We start from the raw sequence: 24,225 nt of genomic DNA, 5'->3' as shown, positions 1-24,225 counted from the left end.
TCTGTGGCTTATTTCCAGCAGAGAAATGCTATCTAAATGTGTGGAGACTGTCTTGATGTCGTCAGGTTCCTGACTTAATGAGCCTTACTCAGTGAGGCTGGACAGTGAGGAAGAAAAGCAGCAATTAACTCTGCTGGTACCAGCGTGAGGCCAGTGGAGGCCACAGCTAATGACAGGCCTGCCTGCATCTCGGTTCTTCATGCCCAACACCGCAGGGCTGTGCCTTACCCTCCCAGTACTCTGCAGCCAAGCAGATCGTGCAACTCAGCCACTGTGCCCAGCCTTTGCAAAAAGAAAAACAAGCCCAAACCTCTGCTTTTAGACCCACTGTTGTCAGTAGTAACCCCCTCTCCCTCCGTGCCCAAAGCTCAGGTGTGCCAGTGAGTGCTGTGCAGCCATGAGTTGCCATGGCTGCTCCTGGAGCCAACCTGCTTGGCCACTGTCCTGTTCCATGGCTGTGGTGTCATCAGAAAATACTTGCTGCCTTTCGGCATCCCTCTTGTCACTTCTATGGTCTTGTGCTAGACTCAGAAGAACGAGTGGAAAGATGTTTGTCTCTTTTTCTTGTTTTAGAACACTCTAGACCTGTGGGAGCAGGTAATTAATGTTAGTCATATTTCTTAGCACACCCTTAGGAATGTGTAGATACTGATGTGGTGCCTGGCCGTGTTTACAGTAGGATTTCTAGTGGTATTACGAGGGCTCACGTGGGGTTCTCTGCAGAGAAAACTTATCTGTTACCTCCTTTGGGGAGATGTGTGGTGTTTCTCTCTGCTGCTAGAGCTGGGCTCTCCTTGGGGTTGCTTTTCATAGTGAAGAAGTGTTGTCAGACTTGGCAGTAAATTACTAGTCTCTAATGAAAAATGCACGTGCTTTAGTGTGCGGTTTTGTAGTTCAGACACGTGCTGCTGTGAAGGTAAGCACTCAGTGTTAAAGAACAAATGTCACTCGTTCATCAGTTGATAAGCAGTATCTTAAGATTTTGTAAATTGATGGCTGTCGTGCTCAGTCTGAATCAGTCTGCAAAGTAACCAGAAAGCTTTTTCATGTTAAGACTTAACTGAGTTATCTTATACTAAGCAAAGAATATAAAACCCGATGGCGCTGTGAAAAGACTGTGAAGTTTTAAAACTTATTTGCTTTTAGTGTGGGGTGAATTAAGATGCTGAAAGACAGCCTGCTGCTGTCCTGTGTGGAGTTTTCAGGTGGTGGAGCGCTGGATTTTTCCATTCAGCAAAACCTGCTGCCAGTTCTTTGGCAGCTGCCATACCTGCTGACCTGTAGATGTTGGTTGGTATTTGTTAGAACAGGAGAACGAGGTGGGGAGAAATGCTAGTACGACACTTGAATGTTCTTGGAGACTTAATAAAATAAATAAAAAATGAGAAAAATAAGAAAATCAGTTGTGATTTCATCACTTATCTTGGTAGCAAATAGAAATTAAATAGAAATTAAGCTGTAGTTCAGTTGACAGCTTGTAGATCAGAGGTAAACAGTCACTGCTATTGGACAGAGTAACTCCTGATTCCAGTACAGCGTTTTAAGGTGTGGAATTTGAGATTCAATTATGAATATAGGTGTTGGATGTTGGGTTTGGGAGTCTGATGCAAGAAATGGGTTTGGATCTGATTGAGTGATAAGATAAAAGGGACTTCAGAATACTGAGGAAGGGCTATCTAGAGCTGCTAATGGGGAATGATAAAGAGAAAAGTGTTTCCAAATTCCTTCAGACAATTCAAGCCAAGCCAACTTGCACGGCCTGTTCTCTCTAAAATGCAATTTTTCTTGACTGGTGAAGTGTTGTAGTGAAACGTTATGCTCGACTTCTCTCTAGTATTTTTTTTGAGCTACTGTTCCTGATGGTTTTCCCTTGTGGATGCAGCACTGGATGAAGCTGAATGAAGGGAAATAAGCCCTTCCCCTGCGGGGCAGTGATCCGTTTTATTTGCTGAAGCTGTGTGGCTTCACCTTAGCGGGCACAGGCAGAGCAGATGGGCTGAGCCCTGCTCATCTTGTGGCTGCAGAGCTGTAGTGGTCTTGTCTGCTCCTTGTGCCATGGGCGGCCTCACGTGGGCTGGCTGCGGGCATGTGCATAGCCTCACTGGACTTAGACCATTAATGGGTCAACACAGTAGCCTGAGCCTTCGGGAGGTGGCTTTGGCAGATGGGGTTGGCTCACTGAGGACTCAGATTGGCCACTGTCAGAGTGAAAGGAAAGCTAACCATTGGCAACAAAAAATGCTAGGTGTTTCTCTTTTTTCCCCGTCTTATTTGGTGGTACTCAGAGCTGCATTTAGGTGCAGAATGGTGACCGAAGAGGGACAGCACTTCAACACTGCCGTAACGCTACAGTGCTTAATGACTGAACGTTTCACCATTTGACGTGAAAATGTCTTTGTCTAGAAGCCGTTCTGCTTCTAAGGCTATGACAATCTACCCATATCAGATCAGGGAAATGTCTCCAGTCAGCCCACCTGAGATATGGGAACTGATTCATCCCAAAGTTATGTTTAAGACGAGTCCTTTCAGAATCCTACAGTTCTTATCGGAAGGAAAGAAAACCCAAAAGCTCAGCCCCAAACCCAGAAGATAAAAATGTGCAATTATTAAATGCAGCCCCTGCTTCAGGAAACACCTGAGCTAGCAGATCGAGGCTTGGAGAGGCTGTTCCGTGGAAAGTACTTCAGCATTTTTCTAATCACCTCATTTGCACGGAGGAGTAATCGCAGCTCTGGGAGGATGTGACCGCGAGCAGCTTTCGAGGTGAACTGCTGGGTGCAGATTGATTTGACATGCAGATACGTGCTTCAGGGGGATCATTTGCTTGATTGTTTGGGAATAGTTTTCCTGTGACCTATTGCTGATGCTTGGAGAAAGATTAATATCTGTTGGAAGAAACGCTCAAAAAACCTCTCAAAGTTTTGTGCTATCTCCTTTTAAAACAGGAGATCAAATGATAAAGCTTTTGTTTAAATTATAAACTGAACTCAGAGGAGCCGAATGTTTGAATTTTGGCTGCCTACATGAATTTTAACACGTTGTTTAAACATGAGAGAAAAGTGGCATATCGCACTTGAACCCCTTGTGAAATCAGCCACGGTGTAATCCTGTCTCCTCCTTCCCTTGTGCTTTTATTTATTGGTTCACGAATGTAAAGGAACTGAGAAACAGGATTTTTCTCAAGTGAAAATAGAGCTGTCCATGCCATGAAGGAGCTGTGCGGTTCTGCTGCAGTTAGTGCTCCAGTCAGCAGCTGGAGAGCTAAGCTTTTTGTTTTGTTTTCTGTTTTGGCTTGGGCTGATTGTAAGCCAGCAGCACAAAATGGTTGCAGGCCAGCGATATAAAGTAACTTGCTCTTTTCTGTTGATTATAGTACTGCTGAGATATTTCTGTTGTAAGTCCTGGCAGAGCGCTGCTCCCAGCGCTTGGTTTCTTTTGTTTCCTGCCTGCGTGTTGTCATGGTAATCAGGCAGGCAGCTCACCAGTCCCGGAGGATGCTGATGTCAGTCTGCAGCAAGGAACCTCGGGAGAGCACTTGGGGCTATTGGGGGCTTCCTTGGAGACCTCTAGGAATCCTGGTTTTGTTGGTTGTGGTTGTTTGTTTCTTTGCTTTCCTTTTAAAATTAGTATTAGTATTATCATTAATAATAACAATTTTTATTCCTGAGTGGCAAAGGAAAAATGCAGAAAGCGGTGGGTGGAGTTTGCTGGCTTTCAGCACTCGGGACAGTGCTGAAAAAGGCTGTGCTTCACAGCTGGGCTCGGAGCTGCTAAGGCACAGCAAAGCTATTGGGAGCCTTAAAAAGAAGATAAGGGGAAATGGGAGTATTCTAGAGAAATGAGACAAAACAGGAGTAGTTGGGCTCTGGCTTTGTCTGATTGTGCTGGTGTAGTTTACCGGGTTGCCCATTCATCAGCTGAGCATCGTTGCCTTCTTAGCCTGTTAATACATTTATAGCTTGTTTGTAATGATGAACGTGAAATCTTTATGTGAATGACTATCACAGATCAGTTGGCAAATGGCAGCTCTTTAATGTCACTGTAATTTATTTGCTTGTGGCTGGGAACAGCCGCCCCTCCCAACAAATGTGATGCTCTGTGGGTGCCAGTATGGTGTATGCTTGACTTGTAATGATCACGATAGCTGTGGTGATGCGTTTGAAGAAAGGGTGCCTTGTAGTTGTGCTTGGCTGTCATGTTAAAGTACTGTGACCTAAGCTTTATAGAAATACACAGTTCTCAGACAGTAGAGCTCTTGCCCATTGCAAGGAAAGTGTATCAGGATTTCAACAAGACCAAACTAGGAGGGTGGATGGGATGTCTTTACTTGGTGGGGATTGGTTTGACTGGTTTAGTTATGGATCTAACCTGTAAAGTAATGAAGCTAAGAAAAAAAGAAAATCCCAAAAACCTACCAAATTGTTGTCCAAAAACTGTCAACCACTATAATTTTAAGCGGTTAGTTACATTTCTGTTGCAAATAGTTGTTTTGAAATAAGTCCCACTTCATTTATTAGCTGGCATTTGTTAAAAGAGTCATTTTCTTGTAGTAGATATTGAATCTTATACTATATAAATAATGGAAAATGTGGGACAAATAACACGGTCTCAAAACAATTTGAGGCTCTTCTAAGCATTATGAGAAGAAAATGAAACCAAACCCCTGGGGACTGGCCTAAGAGCAACAAAATATGTGAACTTTGGTACAATGAATGTGAAATGGGTAGAACAGATTTAATGCAAGCTTCCAACTGTCGGCTATAAATAGTGAAAAGGCAAGTACATATACTTCAAATAACGAGTAACATAAGTGCCTTTTATAATTATGAGCTGTGCAATCAGTAGGAGAGATCTTTTGTGGTGAAACCATTTTGTTTACGTTTGGACACGCGACCAAAGATTGGATTTTTGACTACAGAACTTACGCTGTTGTGTTAAGCATTTAATTGTCTGACTTCCGAGAGTCTGGAAAGCAGAAAGGAAATGCACAGCACTACCCTGTAATTTCCTATGCTCATTAGTTTATGCACTGACTTCAGTGAGATGGCAGGCTTTAATTTCCCGTCCACCCTTTCCACGTGTAACCCCATCATGTAGGATGGTTATATTCATGACTGTCTTCATTTCTTTACTCAGCTAAAAGCTTTATGACCAGCAGGTTATTAAAATCAATTGTACTAATTTTGAGCCAAGGTTAAAAGTCTATTCCTGTGGAGGGGTCACTGAACCTTCCAACTCCATTTTATACGTTTGAGCAGGTTTTGCTGGTTAAGATTGAAAACCAGCAACTGCTCAAATTATTATATGTGAATCTCTGAGGCTTCACGTGGGAGCAGAGGTTTATAACCCAGTTTTTTTGTTAGGAGGAAAAAAAAAAAAAAGCATAAAAGGAGATGAATGAAATTATCTTTCATGGGGAACTTGTTTAAAAAAGGATTCACAACCCAAACAAAATACATGTGAAAGAGAGGAGGCTGAATTAAGTATCCCACTGAAACACCTTGTTTCTCCACGCTTGTTTTGCCACGATCCTGTAGTATTTCTCCAGCTTCTGAATTTTAGAAGTAATAATTCAACTGAAGGCTTTGCAGGAGCGTGCTTTTGTTCTGAGCTGGGACAGTGCCCAGCTAAGACAGACCATGAAAATGGGAATTTTCCATTTTCTTTAGGAGGTTTTGGAGTTGTTCCTGATGACCTTCACGTATGGGTGCTTCAGTTCCATATAGAAATTGCCTGCTTTTCCTTTTGCCAATTGGGTTTGAAAATTCCTTTCCTAACCCAGAACAAATGTCCTTCCTCACAGCGTAGCTAATAATAACAATTTTCGTGTCTCAGCAAGCCTGAGCAAGATCAATACAGTGCCTGTATTCCTTTCCCACCACACAGCCAAAGCAGAGGAAGTGGAGGCTTGTGCTCCACATACAGCCCTTCTGATGGGGGCTGGTTCTCAAGCTTAGTCATGCCTGGTTACTGAGGAGTCATGTTTTGTCATAGGTTTCCTGAAGTATGATGCATACTAGTCAAGACAAATTCATACAGGTTGAAGATGGCAACGTTTTTCAGAACTTTGGCTCTCCAGCAGGTTTAGCCAATGTTCTAAAATAACCATTTTAACAGTTGATGTCTATAAAAGACCCTTGCATTCAAAAGTTGCCTTTTGATCCTGTTCTGAGTATGGCTGAGAAGGTGCTTGTGTTTAGGAACTCTTCCGTTCGAGTCCTCTTCTCATTGTCTGGGAGAGCTGTATTTTTGAGAAGAGCCAATCTACTGCTTGGAGCCTTGCTATGAGAGGGATGTGTTGGGCTGGCTGAGGTGCTCGGTGTCTTAGGTGACTCTTGGAAATCCAGTATATGAAGAATTATCAGTTTTATTCTGTGTTCAGAGATAAATTATTAGTCACTGATAGTTCGCCTTGCTGTCCCCACCGTTCAGAGTAAGATCTGTGTAGCTGCCAATTGGGTCACCTTATTCTGAAGAGAGAAATTGTTTTGAAAGCCACAAATCGTTGTGTGCTGTGCAGTAGTAGGGGTAACTTTCAGCAACAATGCTGTGATAGCTTACAGTGAAGTTAAAAAGAGTAATTTAACTTAAAATAATGTGTTACATAGGATTATGCCTGGCTTTCCATGCAGTGAACACCCATCCCCTGAGTGTGGAGGTCCTGATGTGAGGAAGACGATGTCAGAACTACATGACAAACACTTCATTGTAATCTCTTTGGTGACTGATTCCTGGTATGGCTCACTGATAAATACTCACATACCTGGACACGTTCCTGCACAGCAACTATGAGGAAGTTTAATTTTTTTCCTTGGGAAGCTAAAAGTAGAGTACTTCATCTTCCTTTGTGCATGGCAGGGATTTTAGTGTCGGCAACGCTGGATTTTTGTGTTGTGGCGTAAGTCTGTTCAATCTGTGGTTTTGCTCTTGCTTTTGACAGCTTAATATTTGTAAAGCATGAGCTCACTTTCAAGGCAACATCTTGCCATACCTTGGGGTTTGGCTGGGACAACCCAAGTCGCTTCCCTTCTGCCTGCCTGCCCTTCCCTCAGAAGCTGCTGGCTCTGATGGCAGGAAGCCTGCAAGTCCTTCTGAACAGCTTGTGGTGAGTGTGATACAGCTGTTGGAAGCCACTTGTGTGCACAGACATGCTGGGAAGGAGGAACCTCTTCTGTGGCACTTCTGGTTGAGCCTGATGAGTGGCTGCAGTAATCCAGTCTGTTTCTTTCGGCAATACTGGCACTGTTTTGGCCTTGGAGCTGGTACAGGCAACTAGACAGATGGGTGCTGAATTGAATGCTAGAGGGGCAAGAAAGAAATGCTTGGAATAGGTACACGAATGACTGAGAGTCGGGTACTTTCAGGTGCTGGATGCAAGGAAAAAAAATGGAAGAGGATCCCACAGCTGCAAAGAAAGAGAAGAAAGATGCGATGTTGGTTTCAGTTACAGCTTAGTTCTTCAGTCTCTCCTTAGTATATGACTAGGGCTGCGTATGGGGGTGACATTCAATACTTGAGGAGAAAAGGAAGTGTCAGTTTCAAGCTAACTCTTCTGTCAGCCGTGCTGAAACTACCAGCGCTCGCTCCCTGCTAGCTGTTACGGGGTGCATAAGCCAGCAGAAGTATGCCAGCTTCCACCTCCATCTCCCCAACACCCAGCCGCTGAGCAGTGCTGCGCCAGATGAGTGGCAGGGCTGGGAGCTCCCATTTTCACAATGCTGAAACCGCTTGGCTGGGGCACTGCCAGGGCCTGGAGCTGTGAGCGGGGCGCAGCCGCCTGTCCCAGAGCCGCCTCTGCTCTCTGTGTGTTTTCTGTTGTTCGCTCCTGGCTGCCCTGATCTGAGTGATGAGCTGATGTGGCAAGGGCCAGGCTCTTGGAAACGGGCCTGGAGTCTGTAGGCTGGTAGTTGTGAGCTCGAGGTGGATATCAGGTGCTTTGAGGAGCCTTTTCCACCCTGGTATGGTGGATTCAGGAATTAGCTTGTATCTTGTTCTTACCCTTGGATTTGAAATAAATGTCTTGGAGCACTTTTGACTGTAGGAGTAGTGGAGTTCGGCTGGTAGTTTAATGTCTTAATGCAAAGCAGAACTGAAATCAGCAGAAGTTCAAAAGGCGTTGGGTGGCATGCTTTTGTAAGCCACAGCTAGTGAATTTTGGGGTGTATACATCAGTGAAGTGAATGTTTTTAAAGCTAGAGTGAATTTAGGGTCAGCATTTTGGTTTTGGCTTGCGTACCTGATGTTGCATTTGTTTCAAGTGTGTTGGCAATATCTGTGTGTCAGTATCTGTAGATTTTTATTAGAAGTGAGAGCAAAGGTAGGACTGCAGGTGTTTTTTTTAACAGTTCTAAATGAAGCTGAGCTGTGTTAAATCCCGAGTCTCCCTGTTTTCTTCCGTAGCCCAGTCAGAAAATTAACGTGAGCCAGCTAACAGCACTGAAACAAATCAAGAAATATCAGCGAATTAAATTCCAGTCTGCTCCACCTACAGCAACTAAGCATACAACTTGGGCTGTACCATGGACTGAAGTGCAGATTAGTTTTCTGCCTTTCAGCCCGTTTCTTCGTTTAAATAAGGAAAATGCTTTAAAACCCTGCTAACTTGTTCTCTGCATTAGCATAATCTCTGCTTTTAGAGTTTCCATTGACAGTGTTTTCTAACCATTGTCAAGGCCTTTATGCAGACTGGATTTCTTGCAGTAAGATCTGCTCTATGTTTGCTTGGCTGCTGCGGCATCTTTCTCCTATGGATGCGGTTAGAAAGCAGAAAGTTATTGTAGCAGGATGTGAACCTCTTGCATCTGTTGCAGCAAGCTTAGGACTTCATAAGCTGTTATAAAGTATCAATTACTTTTTAAAACAGAAGGAACTGTGTGAAGAATTGCAGTCTTAGAACTTTCGATGGCTCAGGCTGCCACCGTGTGGTAATTGGAGTACATGTATTGCAGGAGCAGAAAGCGCAGCACGCAGCATGTGTGTAATTTAACTGCTGCTTTTAAGGTTTTGCTCAGTGATTCTGCATAAATTTAAAGGTGTGTTGTGTCCTCCTTCAAGCAAAATCCTTTTCCTAAGAACTTTGAGTCTTCAGCTTTCTGCTGGTTTGTCTATGCTGTCAAAACAGAAAACATTCAGCCTAAGTTGGTATGTATGAAGGTGAGGGGCTTTGGGGAAGGGAGGGGGTGGCAGGTGGGTAAGATGGCTGTTATTTTGCCACCGTTTCAAGCATCCTGACTCCTGTTGGCATTTGACAAGGCTTGGTACAAATGCTTCTGCGGGACTCTTACGTACCATTAACTCACTTTTAACTTAGAAGTTCAACAACAGTTAAACATCCATGTTCGCTAACTAAGTGAAGCACAGCTTTCCTGAGATAAACAGAAAATGGAGGTGACACACAGTGATACCTATTCAATATAGTGATGATTTTCAGAAAGCCTTCCTACTTGTTAATGCTGCAAGCTGAATGGGACAGTAGAGTACCTACTGTTCGTGTGTGAAAATACAGCCAATGCTCTTGGCTGGCTCTGCTGTGGGTTTTTTTGTTTTGTTTTTCAATTAGGGGAATTTAGTGACTGGATTGATATTGGAATTGGTCGCTCAAATGTCAGTGAACACTCGTGGTGCTAGAGGGAGCTGTTTGCTGTCGAACACCTTCTGGAGAGAGACTGCAGCACTTGTGAGGAGCAGCTGATCTGGCACTGCTGCACATCAGCTGCAGTGCGATAATGCCAGTGTGCTTTGACAAGAAGGCAAGATGTCTGTGGACCCTTTTGACTGCGTGCTTCCACTTGAGATCTGTGGATTCCCTGAACTCAGAGTCTCTAGTGGTTCTTCAGTTACTCTGTGAATCATTCCCTGCATATTAAATCCATGCCACTCGAGGGAGACCGCAGTGCTAGCCCTGATGGCAAAGGCTTAGAGAAGAACTCTTGTGCCTGCCCGTTGCAGGCAGTTCAGAATTAAAGCCTTCTGACCAGGCTCTTGCCCATAGTGATGCGTTATGCGGAGATGCGATCTCCTCTCAGCTCCCCACAGTGAGTGCAGGCCCTCAGAGGAAACCTCTGCTTCACCCCAAGCCTGTCTGCAAGTGAGCAGCGGACATGAGCTTTTATATCTTTTCATTAGTATAAAAAGAAAAAGAAAAAAAAAACCCTGCAAGTGTCTGCTATATTTTGTTCCCAAAGCTGTAATGTGCAAGGTCCCTTCATTCCAATCCATAGTGTTTTTTGTCCTTGATGCATCCTCTGCTTCTCATAGGAGGACCAGAGCCTCCAAAGAGCAAGGAACAGAAGGACCAGAACAGCAGAATTTTGAGTCTGCTTACTTGTGTGTTTCTTCCACTTTATCAAACTATTTACTTCTTTTTTTCATTGTGTGTGTGGGGGGAATGACTTCCTTTTAGATACGTTTATTTAGTCTCAAGCACTCACTGTACCTCCTCACATCTTTTCTGACCAGTAGTGTGATTTCAGTACAATTACACTTGTGCAATAATACATTGAACTAGAACAGCTTGTTGGGGTTGGACCAGATATCTCTAGAGGTCTCTTCCAAACCTTACAGTTCTGTTATTCTGTGGTCATTTTAACTTTTCTCACTGTAACTTCTCTTTGAGAAGTTAATCTACATTGGGTAATTGTGGCTTACTGTTTTGTGCCTTTTTTCCACTGCATGCAGAAGGACTGTTTTTCCTGTTACATTTCTTTATGGAGTAAGCGAAGGGTTTTGGGTGCGCAGCCATTGAGAAGCAGGACAGTTGCAAAGTAGCTCCATAGAATTCTGGACCAGGCTTGCTTACTGAGCAAAAGCATAAAGGTTTGCTGTCTTTGAATTTTATGATGTGGGCATATTATAATACTTTCTTGTGCCAATATCCAAAGGGGAATCAGAGGTTTTCATGAAGCTTGCCCTTAGTTGCCTGTAAACATGTTATTTCCAATATTCCCATGGCCTGGAATAGGAGAGTTCTGAATGAATTATGAAAGCAGTATTTTAACAGCTTGTACCTAATTGAGAATCCTAACTGTGTTTTTCATCTGCTTGTAGGATTTGGAGATTGTGTATTCGTATTTACATGGAATGGAAGCCTTGTCTAATCTGAGAGAACATCAGCTAAGGTATGATGCTGCATAGATACTTCTGTTTGTGTGTGGAGAAAAGTTTTATAAACATCTGCATTTCTTACAGACTTCTTCATCTTCTATTAAAAGTATTTTTATATAAAGCATAGAAATAATACTTTAAACGTCTCTTGTGCTTGACCTCACATCAAGAAAGGTCCAAGGAGTTTGCTGAAGAAGTTCTGCTGCCAGCGTTTTTATTATGCATATGTTTTATTAAAACAGAATTTCATGCTTTATGTGAAGGAGTTCATAACTTTTATCACATTTTTTTTTTTTACACGAGCTTTGAACTTTCACAGGAAGAGATATCATCAAAGTTAAGTACTGTCAGGATAGTTACAGCGCTTCCACTTGAGAACGATTTCAGCTAACAGTAGATTTGTCTGTTTTGAACGCTTCTGTCTGAAACTGCTTCTGTCCTGGGTACGAGCCCAGCCTTGAACACGTTCAGAAGGGCCAACCAGAAATAATTTTGAACTTCTGAGCGTGGAGTGCTGTGCTACTCCCTCTTCTCTGCTCTCCACTGAATAATAGAAAGGTCTACTGAAATCCATTACATCCTTCAGTCTCTAAATCGTACGTCATCTTGAGTGTCTGGACAGCCAAAAGTTTGGACTGGAGGCATAAGCTCTGCTTAGGCAGTTTTATTGGCAGACCTGCTGCTGTGGTTATCCATGTTTCTATATGAGATTTCAAACTGGAAAATTACCAATAGAGAAGCAAATAGAGGAGAGAGGTATGATAGTCTGGAAGGGTGTAAGGAGAGAGGTATTGTGGAGTAAAGAGGCTAGTCTTCTCCCTGCAATGGAAAGAGTAGACCTGGGCTAAAGACAAGTGCAATTTGCCTGTTACCAGAAAACTGAATTTTCCTACTGTTCTAGCAATGGTTTCTACACTTTTTCTCTATATCTTCTTGCATAATCTTCATTCTTAGTTATTTAAAGGAAAGCGTTTGTATGGGAACTGCTGAATCAAGGCCTGAACCTCTGATTGATCAGCTGAGGTGAGCCACGAGTCAGCCAGAGGAGCACAGGTGAAGGCAATTCAGCTGTGCTGCTCCTAGCCCTATTTAAGAGCTGGCTACCAGTGGGGAAGGATCTCTTCTGGAGATCTGCTGTGCTGGTGTTTTGTGAGTGAGCCCAGGATAGGGGTAAGCCTTCTATTCATCCTGTTTTTTGTTATCATAGTCTCCTTTGCCTAACTCTCTTGTTTATTTTGTGATTATGAAATCCTAATATTCTTTGATTATACAGCATTTAACAATCTTTTTGTTTTCATTGAGGACTAAATGTAAAGTGGAGTACTTTACAGTAAGGTACTCCATGAATGCATGATGGTGAGTGCAGCAATGTTACTTAGAAAATAAAAGTTTGATTAAAACAAGTACAAAGATATTGCTTTCTTTGGCCATACAATTAAGTTTCTTCTAGGAAAAGCTATTAAACTCTCAAGAAAAGTAGTAGTGAAGATTGGAAGTTATATGCCATAATTGTACTAACAGCTTTTTTGATGTATAATCAATTTTATTTCATTATTTCTGAAATATTTGAAGTAACAAAATAACGTAGATTAATGCACTAATAAAAGAAATGAACGGAATGTTTATTAACTATCCATGCCTGTTGTGTACCATACCTTGCATTCCAAAGCTCGCTGCATATATTCAATATATATGAATATATATTCAATTTTTTATTGTCTTAACAATTTCTTTGTGGAGGTGTTATTGTTTGTATACCTGCATGCTGCTTTTGCTTTACATATTTTTTACATTATGGTTTTGTTCTTCTTGTTTAAGCTTTCAGGCTGGAAGTAAATGCTTTACATACAGTGTGCAGGTTCCAGTCTTGAACAAAAGTCGGTACACGGTCCATTTCTAGGATGTAATAATCACAAAAGCAGCTTGTTATTTGGGTTCTGTTTCAGTTTGTGCTTGCTTTTGTGCTGAACTTCTAGGCAGGTTGTGCTATGCAAATGATACTTAGTCATAGACTACTAATAAGTGTAATTGGATTTGCCACATAAAGCATCCTAATAAAGTAATAAAACCATTCCAGATAAACTTTATGTATTTTTTTTAAAAAGACCTGTTTATTTGATTTTAAGTCAATGCTCCAGCTGTCTTCACACAAACATCTTACTACCAACTGAGGCTTTTAAGGGTGTTTGAACAGCATCATTTTGCAGATATTGGGGAAAAAAAAAAGACCATCATATGTCCTGTATGTTCTATAAAGGAAGAGGTTAAGTCACTGTATTGCATCATGAGGCTTGTCAGCTTTTGCCACACCTGAAGATGCTGAAGCAACTCTGATTAATGCTGTTATAATTTCTGGTTTCCTTCTTCATCATTCTGTCAGAGTCTGCATTCCCAAGCCAGTGTTCTGTAATTGTGAGAAAATAAAAGTGGGATTTTCTTTCTCCCAGTCTGCGTTTTGTACTGTGAATGTTGACTTCAAAGTAGATGTGTAATTACTTCTACTTTGGAAGCATTCCACAATCACATTCAGTAAAGTTTTTCGTGTTCTGCTGTTACATGCAAGTCTTTTAGAATATCAAGTTTTGCAGACCTGGAGTTGAAGTGATGTTGTTTATAGAGATCAAAGTGTTCACATGTGGTTGCATGGTGCGTTGATTTGTGCTTTTTGGCTCCCTGTGCCAAATGAGGTTCTTGCTTAGGAATGTGTGGAACTTGAGCTAGCTCTCCCAGCACAGTGCATTCCTAGAAGAGAGTTTCTGTTTATAGTTCCATACATGGCAAAGGCTGGAATCTCTGCAGATGTGGAACAAAAAACTTTTATAGCATCCTTTATAATGCAGCATTTATTGTGGCTGTGGAATACCGCAGAAACTTGAGATGAATTGAAGTATTAGTATTAAATATAGCCAATATATATTTATGCTATTTTAATATATATATATAATATTTATATTGCTAAATATAGCTATAAATATTGCTTATAGTTTTCTGATGATCTCATCTTGGATTTATAAAGTGTATTCAGGAATTGGGCTGGAACACATTTGAGTGAAAATTAAACAGCAGCTTTGACAAGATCTAAGTACATTCCCTAAATATTTGAGGAATTGGTCTAGGTTTTGATATTCTGCAACTGTAACTTCTAATTGTTTCAGCTTAGCTCAAGAATTTAAGCACTCGTCCACCTTCTGCGTTGCCATCGTAATAATGGTTCCCAAGGGCTGTGAAGCTCAAGAGAGCCAGTCATGAGCTTGCGTGACTTTGTCAAGAATGTACTTCCTTTCCCTCAAATTCACATGGGAACAAAACTTGCTTGTTAAAGGGATTCTGTTTCCTGTAACTGCTACTCCTGAATGGCCTGTTGCCCACAAGCTTTTCAGACCAGCAGTTAGTATGTTCCTTAAGCAGTATTCTCTTCTTAAAATCTGATAGCTAGCAATGACTTCCCATTTATTTTCTTCTGATCTATCTCCTCTAACCTCACGTCTGTTCTTCATGTCCCTCTCAAAGCAGAGGACCCAAGATAGAATGCAATGGACCCAGTGGTGGAAGCAGACAGTAGCAATTTGGTGTCTGTATGGTCTCAGCAAGACTTCATTCTAAGGGTGGGAACTGGTGTTTGGAAAAGAGGAAGCCATGTGGTTTAGAAGCTTCTTGCTGTGCAAGGAAGGCAGAAGTTATTTTCTTTAGCAGAAATTTTGTATACAGTACGTAAGACTTGCAAACAATTCACGCTCTGTTTATAAATAACTTATCAGAGATCTCTGGGTGAAGGGTCATAATAATAAAACTCTGAGCAAACAGAATTAAGTTCCCAATTCTTCTCCACAGAAAGTTTGAATGTCAAGGTACCCCTTTAAACCTGCCATTTATGGACAGAAAAAGCATTATTTCTTAGTGAGCAGGTCTAACGAGTGAAATCTTGAAAGAGATGAGGATGAAGATGACTTTTCTAGTAATCTACTGGCTGTTGAAATGAAGGAATTGAGAAGTTGTGAGGAATGGCAACAAGGAGCTTTCAAATGTCCCACCAAACTCAGAGCAGCTCTTCAAATCCTCAGATCAACTTCTTTGAGACTTTGTTGCCTGAACAAGAGGCTGTGAGCAGTAGCTGCTCATTGGTACGCTGAGGTTCTTAAGGAGTGAGAATTTCTTTCCTAAATCTCAATGTAGTCCCTCGTTTGAACATCCACATGAGCCTCTTAAGCAAATCTCTGTATGATGATCTGTCAAAGCGTCTGGGTGTCCGTAGTTTATTTCAGTGCCCAGGATGTTCAAGGGAGGTGGTGGGTTTTATTTCCTTCCCACCTGCAGTGATTTGCTGAACCCTTTCCTCCAGGCAATAGACAGAAGTAGTATATTCCATCCCTCCCCTCTCTGCTAAGTTAACGTTGTGTTTCCTAATATGTGTTAAATTCTGTTGTGGTTGCTGTCTGTTACACGTTCATTCTGCCTGACGAATGTGGTAGAAGTGTTTTAATCCTCCTTTCTAGACAGGGGATTTTCCTGCAGGAAATTCTCTTCATGTTGAGCCCTCTGGGATTTCAGCATTAAAATCTCCAGGCAATTTTTGAGTTAAGTTGCTGAATTCCAGCAAAATGAGAAGCAGCGACGTACCATGCAGTATCAGTTCTCATGTTGTCTCCTGGACAGTAACGAGAAATGTGATCTTCAGTTAAAAACAACAACAAAAACAAACCCAAACAGTTTTTGTATCATGGCATCTGTGAGTGTTATTACTGTGAATTTCTACCAACTACTGAAATTGTGCATTGTTTCTTCATAAATCAACTTACTTTTATCAAATAACATTATAGAACGAGATCACCATCATTGTGCAGATTTTTTTTCATGGCAGCAATTATGTGTCACGTCCTGAGTCAGATCTTATCTTGGATAAGCTAATAACTTTAATGGATAGACTTAATAACAACTTACTTTCCTGAATTAAAAATCATCTTAGCTTTAAATTGATGGTTAGCTTCTGTGAGAGCTGGAGGCAAATGTGAAAATGCTGGCTGAGTTCAGGAAGTGAAGTCCTGTGATGCTGATATAAATTGTAATTAAAAATGACTTCTTTCTCTTTCAGGCTGATGTGTGAAACTGTTCGATATGAAAGGCATGAAGCAAATGAAGTTCTGTACTAGTAAGTGTTTCTCCTTGCTTTCGTGTGATGTTATCTAGTTACATTCTGTATGATTAGATGTATTAACATTGCATATTCATTCTGGAGCGCGTTAAGGACGGTGTTTAATGCCAGCTCCCTCACCCAGAGTAGAGTCTGTAAACATAAACAGGCCACTTCATTGTGATCAAACAGTTTAGGAATTTACTTGTGATTGGGGGAGGGCTAATAGTGACTCTCGCTTGGTGAAATATATTGCATTAATTTTTGTAACCCATGAGATTGTATAGAATTAAGGGATTTTGGATGCCATTTTATTAGAGTAAGATGTCATTTGCTTTCCCATCAGTTTTGTTGAAGTAGTAGCGACTAGCTGCTTGTGCCAGAGCTGCCAAATCAATAAATCTAACATGGTTTGTAATTAGCAGGGATGTGATCTAATGTCGTATCAGATTTACAATATGTATCTGAGAGCTGCAGTTTCTTCATTCGCAGCAGCTTACTGAAACAATTGTATCAGATTTTGACTCAGCGTAGCTAATCTAGCCTCCAAATGGAGATTTGCTGGGTTGTCTGATACCTTCTGAACATTTGTGCAGGCAAAGGAACGTACCTGCATGCCTTCTTTTATGCATGTGTACTTTTTCCTACGTTGACCGCTGTGAAGTTGATTGAACAAGTTTAGTGCTGAGCCATAGCTGTTCTGCAAGGTGGAATTAATGTCAACTGAAACATAGTAATTGGTTATGTATGGAAAATGCTCAAGGTCAGAATCCGTTGGTGGGTAAATTATTCTGTAATCAGACCAATATAATCTTAGTAAATTAATTTCACAAATTAATTTGGTAGAGACCGTTGTACTGGTTGCTCTGTCCTTGTATGGGCAGCTGGGTTTTGTCTGTTATGTGTTGTGAAGTGTTCAGACTCAAATGGCTAATTCTAACTGCTGCTTTAAATTTGAATTATACAATTAGGGCTGCTACTTACATCAAAGCAGGCAAAAGCAACAAGGAGATACATGTCTAAGAAAACATAATCTGCAAACAGAAAGCCATGAAACTTGGGATAACTTGAAGTGCTTTTTGCCACTTTTGCACTGATTTACCTTGTCACTGCTTTTGTGTGACCTCACTTTGGTTGTTTCTTTCTTTTTTGCCTGTCGTTCCTATTTACTCACTTCTTGACATTTGTTTCCCCATGATTTATTCAGTAGATTTAATTGGCAGTTTTGCAGTTCCTGGGTTTAGATGCTGGTGGGAAGCGTGCTTACTCTCTAGCATTTCACATCACTGATTTTCTTGTTTAACTGTCTAAACTTGGTAGATAAGACTGAAAGATTTTATCAAAATTCTTCAATGTTTTGAAGCTGTGTGTGTATTTATGCACACTTGTACAAGTGTGTGTGCATATATCTAGTGTCATCTGAGTTGTTCTGTATTTTATTTTAATGGGCCATTTGAGATCTATTTAGTGGGGAAAATAACTTGGAACTTGCAAGCAATTTCAGTATATATTTTTAGCACAGTAAACGTGGAGAAATATGTTTTTTGCGTCGTTAATTCAACATATACACAGGGAGATACAGTCTTCTAAGCAGAAATCCAACTTCATAATGTACACATCTTGAAGAATTAGAGTGCTGCAGGAGGTGAGCAATGTGATATGGTAGATACTAGAGTCGATGCACTTGGTTATAAGCTCTAGGAGATGGACTTGGAGCACACAGCCTGGTTATTCGCATTGAACAGGCCTGAGCTCTTCACTCAGAGTTCTTAGGTTGGTCCTGGAGGCCATGGTTGTTGTTGTTTTTGCTTTCCTTGATTGAATTTGAAATCTGATAGCTTTTTTTTTTTTCCCAGCAATATGATTTGCATTAATATTTGAAATTGGGTGCTAATCTTCTGCATTCATTAGAAAAATCTATTAAAATAGCTGCAACTGTTGCAGCCGTTAATTGACCTGTGTGTGTGACCTCCCTGAGGCACAACTTAATGTCTCAGCAAGAAGCTAAAGCCTTATCCCTAAGTGCTAGCATTAAAACTAATGCTGTTCCTCCATTTATTTGATGGAATTTCAATCGCTGTTGAAATTGTTTGTGTTGTCAGCTGCATTTGTAGAAAGGTAAGCTTGTTTTGCATACATACAATGCTGAAAAATAATTATCCACTTTCAGTATAAATACAGTTAACTTTTTATCTTTTGTTTTTTTTTCTCCTCTCTTTTTTCGAATGGCCAAAGGGATAAAACAAAGCACGCTGTTTGAAATTGGCTTATCTGCAGTTACTTTACTATCAGAGGGGGTGCATGGTAGTGACAAACTCTCGAACCCTGCGGCCATATCCCTGTTTAAATGGAAACTGGGTTATTAAAGGCGGCAGTTCAGCTCGACTTGTTCTCCATTTGCCAGTCATTCTACTACTTGGGTTTGATTGGAAGTTAACGATGGAAGGGCTTCAAACCTTCAAGGCAAAATTTCAGAATTGAGATTCCACTTGACGCTCAGACCTGGCTTTTCTTACCTGCTTTCTTAATTCAGATCTACCTAAAGATCCATTTAAACAATGTTTAATTTGGCCACCTCACGCATCACATGTAGTTGGAAGAAAGAAGTTGCTTCAGAGCTGCCTAGTAGTCACAAACCTAGCAGTCATTTCCTTCAGTAAAATTCTGATTAATAATCTGTTTGGAAACAGGATGTTAGCAGATTCGTGGTATATGAATGTTTATACCTCTTGACAGTTAAACACATCTTTCTGGGGTTAAAATTGAAATGTTTGCTATGATGATAGAGAAGAATCTTTGGCTATAAGTGTTTTGCTTGTGAGCTTTTAATGAATATGCTTGTAGTAGGATGCACCATTGTTTTTCTCTCGTTAGCCATACAGTGGCTGGATTTGGTTTTCAGTTGTGCTGTTCAGTATTTCTGTATGTATTTGGCAGTTTCTCATTTGCTTGAGCATCCTCACAAGTCCTGCATGACAACTGTCTTGTTCCTGCCGTTTAATGCTATAATTAAACATCACGACCATTTGAAAAATAGCTTGTAATCACTTTCTGTTTTAGATGAAACAAAATCACTGCCGTGCCTATAGATATTGTTTCTTCCCTTAAGATATCTGACTGGCAAAGAAATCATTTAAGTTTTGATGACCTGAAGCCACCCAGTAATAAAACCCCCCATGTTTCTGAATCGCCGTGCTGCAGCACAGCACGTTTTTGTGCCCTTAGCAGTGACTGGTGGGCACCAGGCAGAGCTTCCTCAGCACGGCTCAGGCACGGCACGCAAACACGAGGCAGCACTTTGGGCACAGTTTGTCAAGTGCCTGGGTATGTTCTGCTCTTAATAGTGCCCGTGATCGATGCCAGTCTGTTGGCTTTGCATCGTCAGTTCTGAATTTGTGTTCATGTCTGACCTGGTTTTTGAGCCTTCATTAAGACTAAACCAAGGTTTTTGAAGAGACTTACATTTTCAGCTTCCATACTGTATGTTTTACTAAAGGCTACTGAGGCTTTTGTTTTTCCTGAGCTTTTGAGATTAAGGTGTTTGGTTTTTTTGTTTTTAGATATTGCAAACGTAAAATTCAAAGGAAGGATTGTCTGGCTAAATGACCACAAAATGTTTTGGGTGCAAGATCATACTATTTTACACTATTTTACTACTAGTGCCATCATTTTCCTTACGATTTAAGAGGCTATGACTTGTTTTATACTGAGTTTCTCTTCTCTGGTATCAAGGGCTAATTCACTGTGCGATTTTGGCACCAATATACCAATTAAACAGCATATATACACAGTTGCTTCATGTATTTAGTGGCTGCCTGTTTAATCAGCTAACTCTATGAAACTGGCACTCGCTAATGATGCTGCAGTAATATCTGGCTTGACTGAATTTTGTTTCGTTTTACTGATGGTCTATTAAAAAAAAAAATTAGGAATGAAATATGCTGAAGAAAATCATGCTCCTCATTGTTTGTTTTCATATACACTGAGGAATTGCTTCCTGTTGCTGAATGCTTCATTTGTTCTTTGTTTCCCATTCTAGCTACCATGAGACAAGAATCCAGTTTACACCTAGTGCCCATTAATAAAAGAAAATATTTTACATGAGTTGAAATATTCACTTTAAGATGCCTGTTTAGTGAAAATTAGCTCTGATCTGAGTTAACAGTTATGCCTCTGGATGTTTTGCCTTTTTTTCTAATGTTTAAAGATAAGGAGTGAGAATAAGCATAGCTATGATGTGTTAAAAAAAGTAAAGTTAGAAATGGATCAGTGGAACTGATGTGTTCGGTGCCAGAGCTGTTGCACTTCTGTATTTGGGATATACCTTCTAATGTCATTAAGCATATCTAAAAAATAACATGACAGATAGCTGGTAACTCTTTAGCTAGCTTAGTAATGAAGGTTACAGACAGTGCTGACAATGAGTAAATGATTTCCTGATAATCCTGAGTATTGCAAGGAAGAGGTGCTCGTGGGCAGGCCCAATGGGCAAGGAGATGTTCTCTCAGTAGACTGTTAAACTCGAGGACGTGTTTGATGTCCCAAACCAGTCTAATGGCAGCAGCAGTTATTAAATTAAACAAATGCTTCGCTACCTACAGGTTTCAGCGTACAGACAGGAGTCCAAATGAGCAGAGAGAAACAGACAGAGTAATCTGCTGAAACAATATCCTATGGAGCATAAGCCTGCAGAGCAATGTTCTTCCTAATTCCTTCTTATGTAGCACTTAAACGCCTGAAGAAGGTCCCAGTTCTGACAAGTCAAATTTCCTCTGTTCCACAAGTGGATACTTGAGAGTATGAACAGTATCTCTTCTGAATTACTGTGTGTGCATTCTGAAATACCTTCAGCTTTCATGCTGAGTATGAAATCATAAAAATACGATCTGATAGTTGCATCTTGGTTTGAGATATCATTTCTTTTATCAAAATAACTATGTAAATCATAGCTCTAGGAGTACTGCCATACACTGTTTAAATACAAGTCTCAAATGCTCTAGTGGTTTAAATTTTAATGATCCATGAAGAGAATAATTCAAAGTAGATCTTACACATGAAGGAAATGATCTTGTCAATTTCATGGTGGTGTTTTTTTTGTTGTTGTTTTTTTTTTGTGTGTGTGTGTGAAGAAAGACAGAACCATTCTTCTGAATTAGAGAATCACTTTGGGTGCTGCTGTTTGATTTAGTGGTGCTTCTTGTGTTGCTGGTTCCTGGGTTGAATATCCAGTGTTGAAGGGAGAACACAGGTTCTGGTGCTTGGGATAAGGACATTTGTAAAAGGAATAAAAGTGGTAGTTGTGTGGAATCAGTTTCCATGCTGGCTTCCACTGAAAACTGCTTACCTTTTCTTGCTGTTTTAAAGGGGTTAGCTGAGGAATCTGATGTAGTTAGAGCAGAAGAGAGTTATGTTTACCACATGCTTTGAAGTCCAGATGCTGAACACGACTACGGAAGTTGCCTCTTTTGATGGAATTGAAGTATGTGTGACAGTAGTCATCACTAAAGACCTATGAGATCTTGCCACTATCCATCTGTATGACATGCACAGTCCTGGTGAAACCATGTTTGCAAGTAGGCATAAACTGAATGCCATCTGTTACAGAGCTTCTAGCGTGCTCCGTCCCGACTTGAGAACTAAATGGGTTGCTATGGCCCCAAAATTTAGCTATTACTAAAGACCTTTTAAAGAAGTCACACATCAAGTTTTGTTAGGGGAGTGAAGGATTCACTAGAAAGACTGTGGCTGTTGGTATTTGAGCCTTTCAGCAGGTTGAGTTCAATCTTCGTTTTACCTGAGTGCTTTGGAATGTTTTTCAGCGTATTGTGATCAGAAAAGCTGGAAGTTAACATTGGAAGAACTCTTCTGTTTATAATAATGTCCTTTAGAAATCACTACATGTGGAGCATGTACTTCTTGTGCCTTTTTTTATATATCCTGTTAACATTGATCCAGGTTTGTACCTTCAAACCTGGTGTGCAAGTAGTACAGATTGTTTTGAATAAAAATACATACAGTTAGGAAAAAAACCTTCGTTGTTTTGAAGCTTTGTTTTGAGGTTTGTTGGAGTAGCTAGTTTCCCAGTTTCCCAGCTAGAGCCTGGGAAATAAGCTGCAGTTTCAAATAAAATAAGTACATGACAGCATGAAGGACTTGTTACAAGTCCTAGAGGCTGAGAGAGCCTATGATTTTTTGGAGATAAACACTACGATTATTATAAGCACTTCTTCAACTTGGAGTTCCTCTGATGTCTCAAACAACAGTCATATGCTATTTCCAACCCCGCCAGTGGTGTGAGCATTTTGAGGCCTTCAAAGACCTCAATAACTGTGTACCTGAACTGTTGAAACAGAACAGTTTGAGTAACAACTGTGAGTTTACATGGCAGTATGTGTCACTATGATAGTTGATAAGTGCTGTTTGGCTTCAGACTGTAGTTGCATGAAAAGGAATACGTCAAGGAAGCTGAGGAGGGAAATGTGATGGAAAAGTATTACGAACCAGTCTCTGGATTTCCTCTTCTAGCTCCTGGATTCCTGTAAATAACGCTCCTTTTCATTCTGGGAAATTAAATATCCATTCCTCAGGAAATCCTCTGCTCTCACAAGGGCTGTGATATTAGAATTGAGTTTAAACTTGATGATCCATATAGGTTTCTTCCAGCTGGGTATATTCTATGATTCCATGATTCTATGATTAAAATTTTCTACAAGTAACTTAAGTAGAGACTAGGAATGAACTCTTCTGATTGGCAAATATATTCTTACTTTGTTTTGTACCATTTTCAGGTTTACTGCTTTTTGAGATTTTGAGTATTTCAAAAACTGTATTGGTATGTCATAGAACTTAGAATCGTAGAATCATAGCATTGCTTAGGTTGCTAAAGACCTAAAAGATCGTCAAGATCAACTTAACTATACGACCCCAACTCTAACAACCCTCTGCTAAATCATGTCCCTGAGCACCACATCCAAACGGTTCTTAAACACAGCCAGGGATGGGGACTCAACCACCTCCCTGGGCAGCCCATTCCAGTGCTTAACAGCCCTTTCTGTAAGGAAGGTTTTTCTAATATCCAACCTAAATCTTTCCTGGCACAACTTGAGGCCATTTCTCCTCATCCTGTCACCAGTGAGAAGAGACCAACCCCGGTCTTGCTGCGGTCACTTTCAAGGTATTTGAAGAGCAGTAAGGTCTTCCCTCAGCCTCCTCTTCCCCAGACTGAACAGCCCCAGTTCCTTCAGTCTCTCCTCACAGGCCATATTCTCCAAGCCCTTCCCCAGCCCTGTTGCCCTTCTCTGGACCTGCTCCAGCACCTCCGTGTCCTTTCTGTACAGAGGTGCCCAAAACTGAACACAGCACTCGAGGTGAGGCCTCACCAGTGCTGAGTACAGGGCAGGATGACTTCCCTGGTCCTGCTCACCACTCCATTCCTGATCCAAGCCGGGATGCCATTGGCCTTGGCCACCTGGACACACTGCTGGCTCATATTCAGCCCACTGTCCATCAGTACAACAAGGTCCCTTTCCACCAGGCAGCTTTGCAGCTGCTCTTCCCCAACCCTGTAGAATCTTCTGGGGTTGTTGTGACCAAAATGCAGGACCTGAGGGGTTCTTGATGGCTTTTAAAAAAGCTAGGGCAGAATGACTGTGCATTAATTTTGTAATCTCTCTGCCCCTTGGGATTTGAGTTTCGGGTTGATTTTGTTCTGATTCTGTACAGATTGCTCGTACCATCTTTTCCCTTATAGTCCCCCCCGTGGTTGCTTGTAGGCAGAAAAATCCTGAGAAATGTAGGGCACGTTAATCAAGTATCAGCTGTAGTACAGCAAACATGGGAAGTTGATTGAAAGCCACTTTGGGTTTGAGCAGTGTTTTGTAAAGCACAGGATCTTCAAAATGAAAAAAAGTGCACTGTTTGTATAATAGCGCTGTCTAGCAAAAGAGTTTGCTTCCAGAATAGCTTTGTTAAGGTTTAATTCTAAACAAATGAAA

The 24,225-nt window shown here is 41.0% G+C and overlaps 1 protein-coding gene across 5 annotated transcripts in view; it reads left to right on the top strand.

Annotated features, from left to right (window-relative positions):
• The window catches only part of RAPGEF2 (Rap guanine nucleotide exchange factor 2), a 171,397-nt gene that overhangs the window by 40,553 nt on the left and 106,619 nt on the right, over nucleotides 1-24,225 (top strand). For all 5 annotated transcript variants that reach the window (XM_052690324.1, XM_052690321.1, XM_052690326.1 and 2 more), the window contains exons 2-3: nucleotides 11,047-11,117; nucleotides 16,193-16,249. In XM_052690324.1, coding sequence (XP_052546284.1) covers nucleotides 11,047-11,117; nucleotides 16,193-16,249 — 128 coding nt within the window. The remainder of the gene's footprint in view (nucleotides 1-11,046; nucleotides 11,118-16,192; nucleotides 16,250-24,225) is intronic.

Source organism: Tympanuchus pallidicinctus, unplaced genomic scaffold, assembly GCF_026119805.1.
Source record: "Tympanuchus pallidicinctus isolate F22 unplaced genomic scaffold, pur_lepc_1.0 scaffold26, whole genome shotgun sequence".
NCBI lineage: Eukaryota > Metazoa > Chordata > Aves > Galliformes > Phasianidae > Tympanuchus > Tympanuchus pallidicinctus.
Note: the sequence above shows the minus strand (reverse complement) of the source record. Positions and strands in the feature narration are given on the sequence as shown.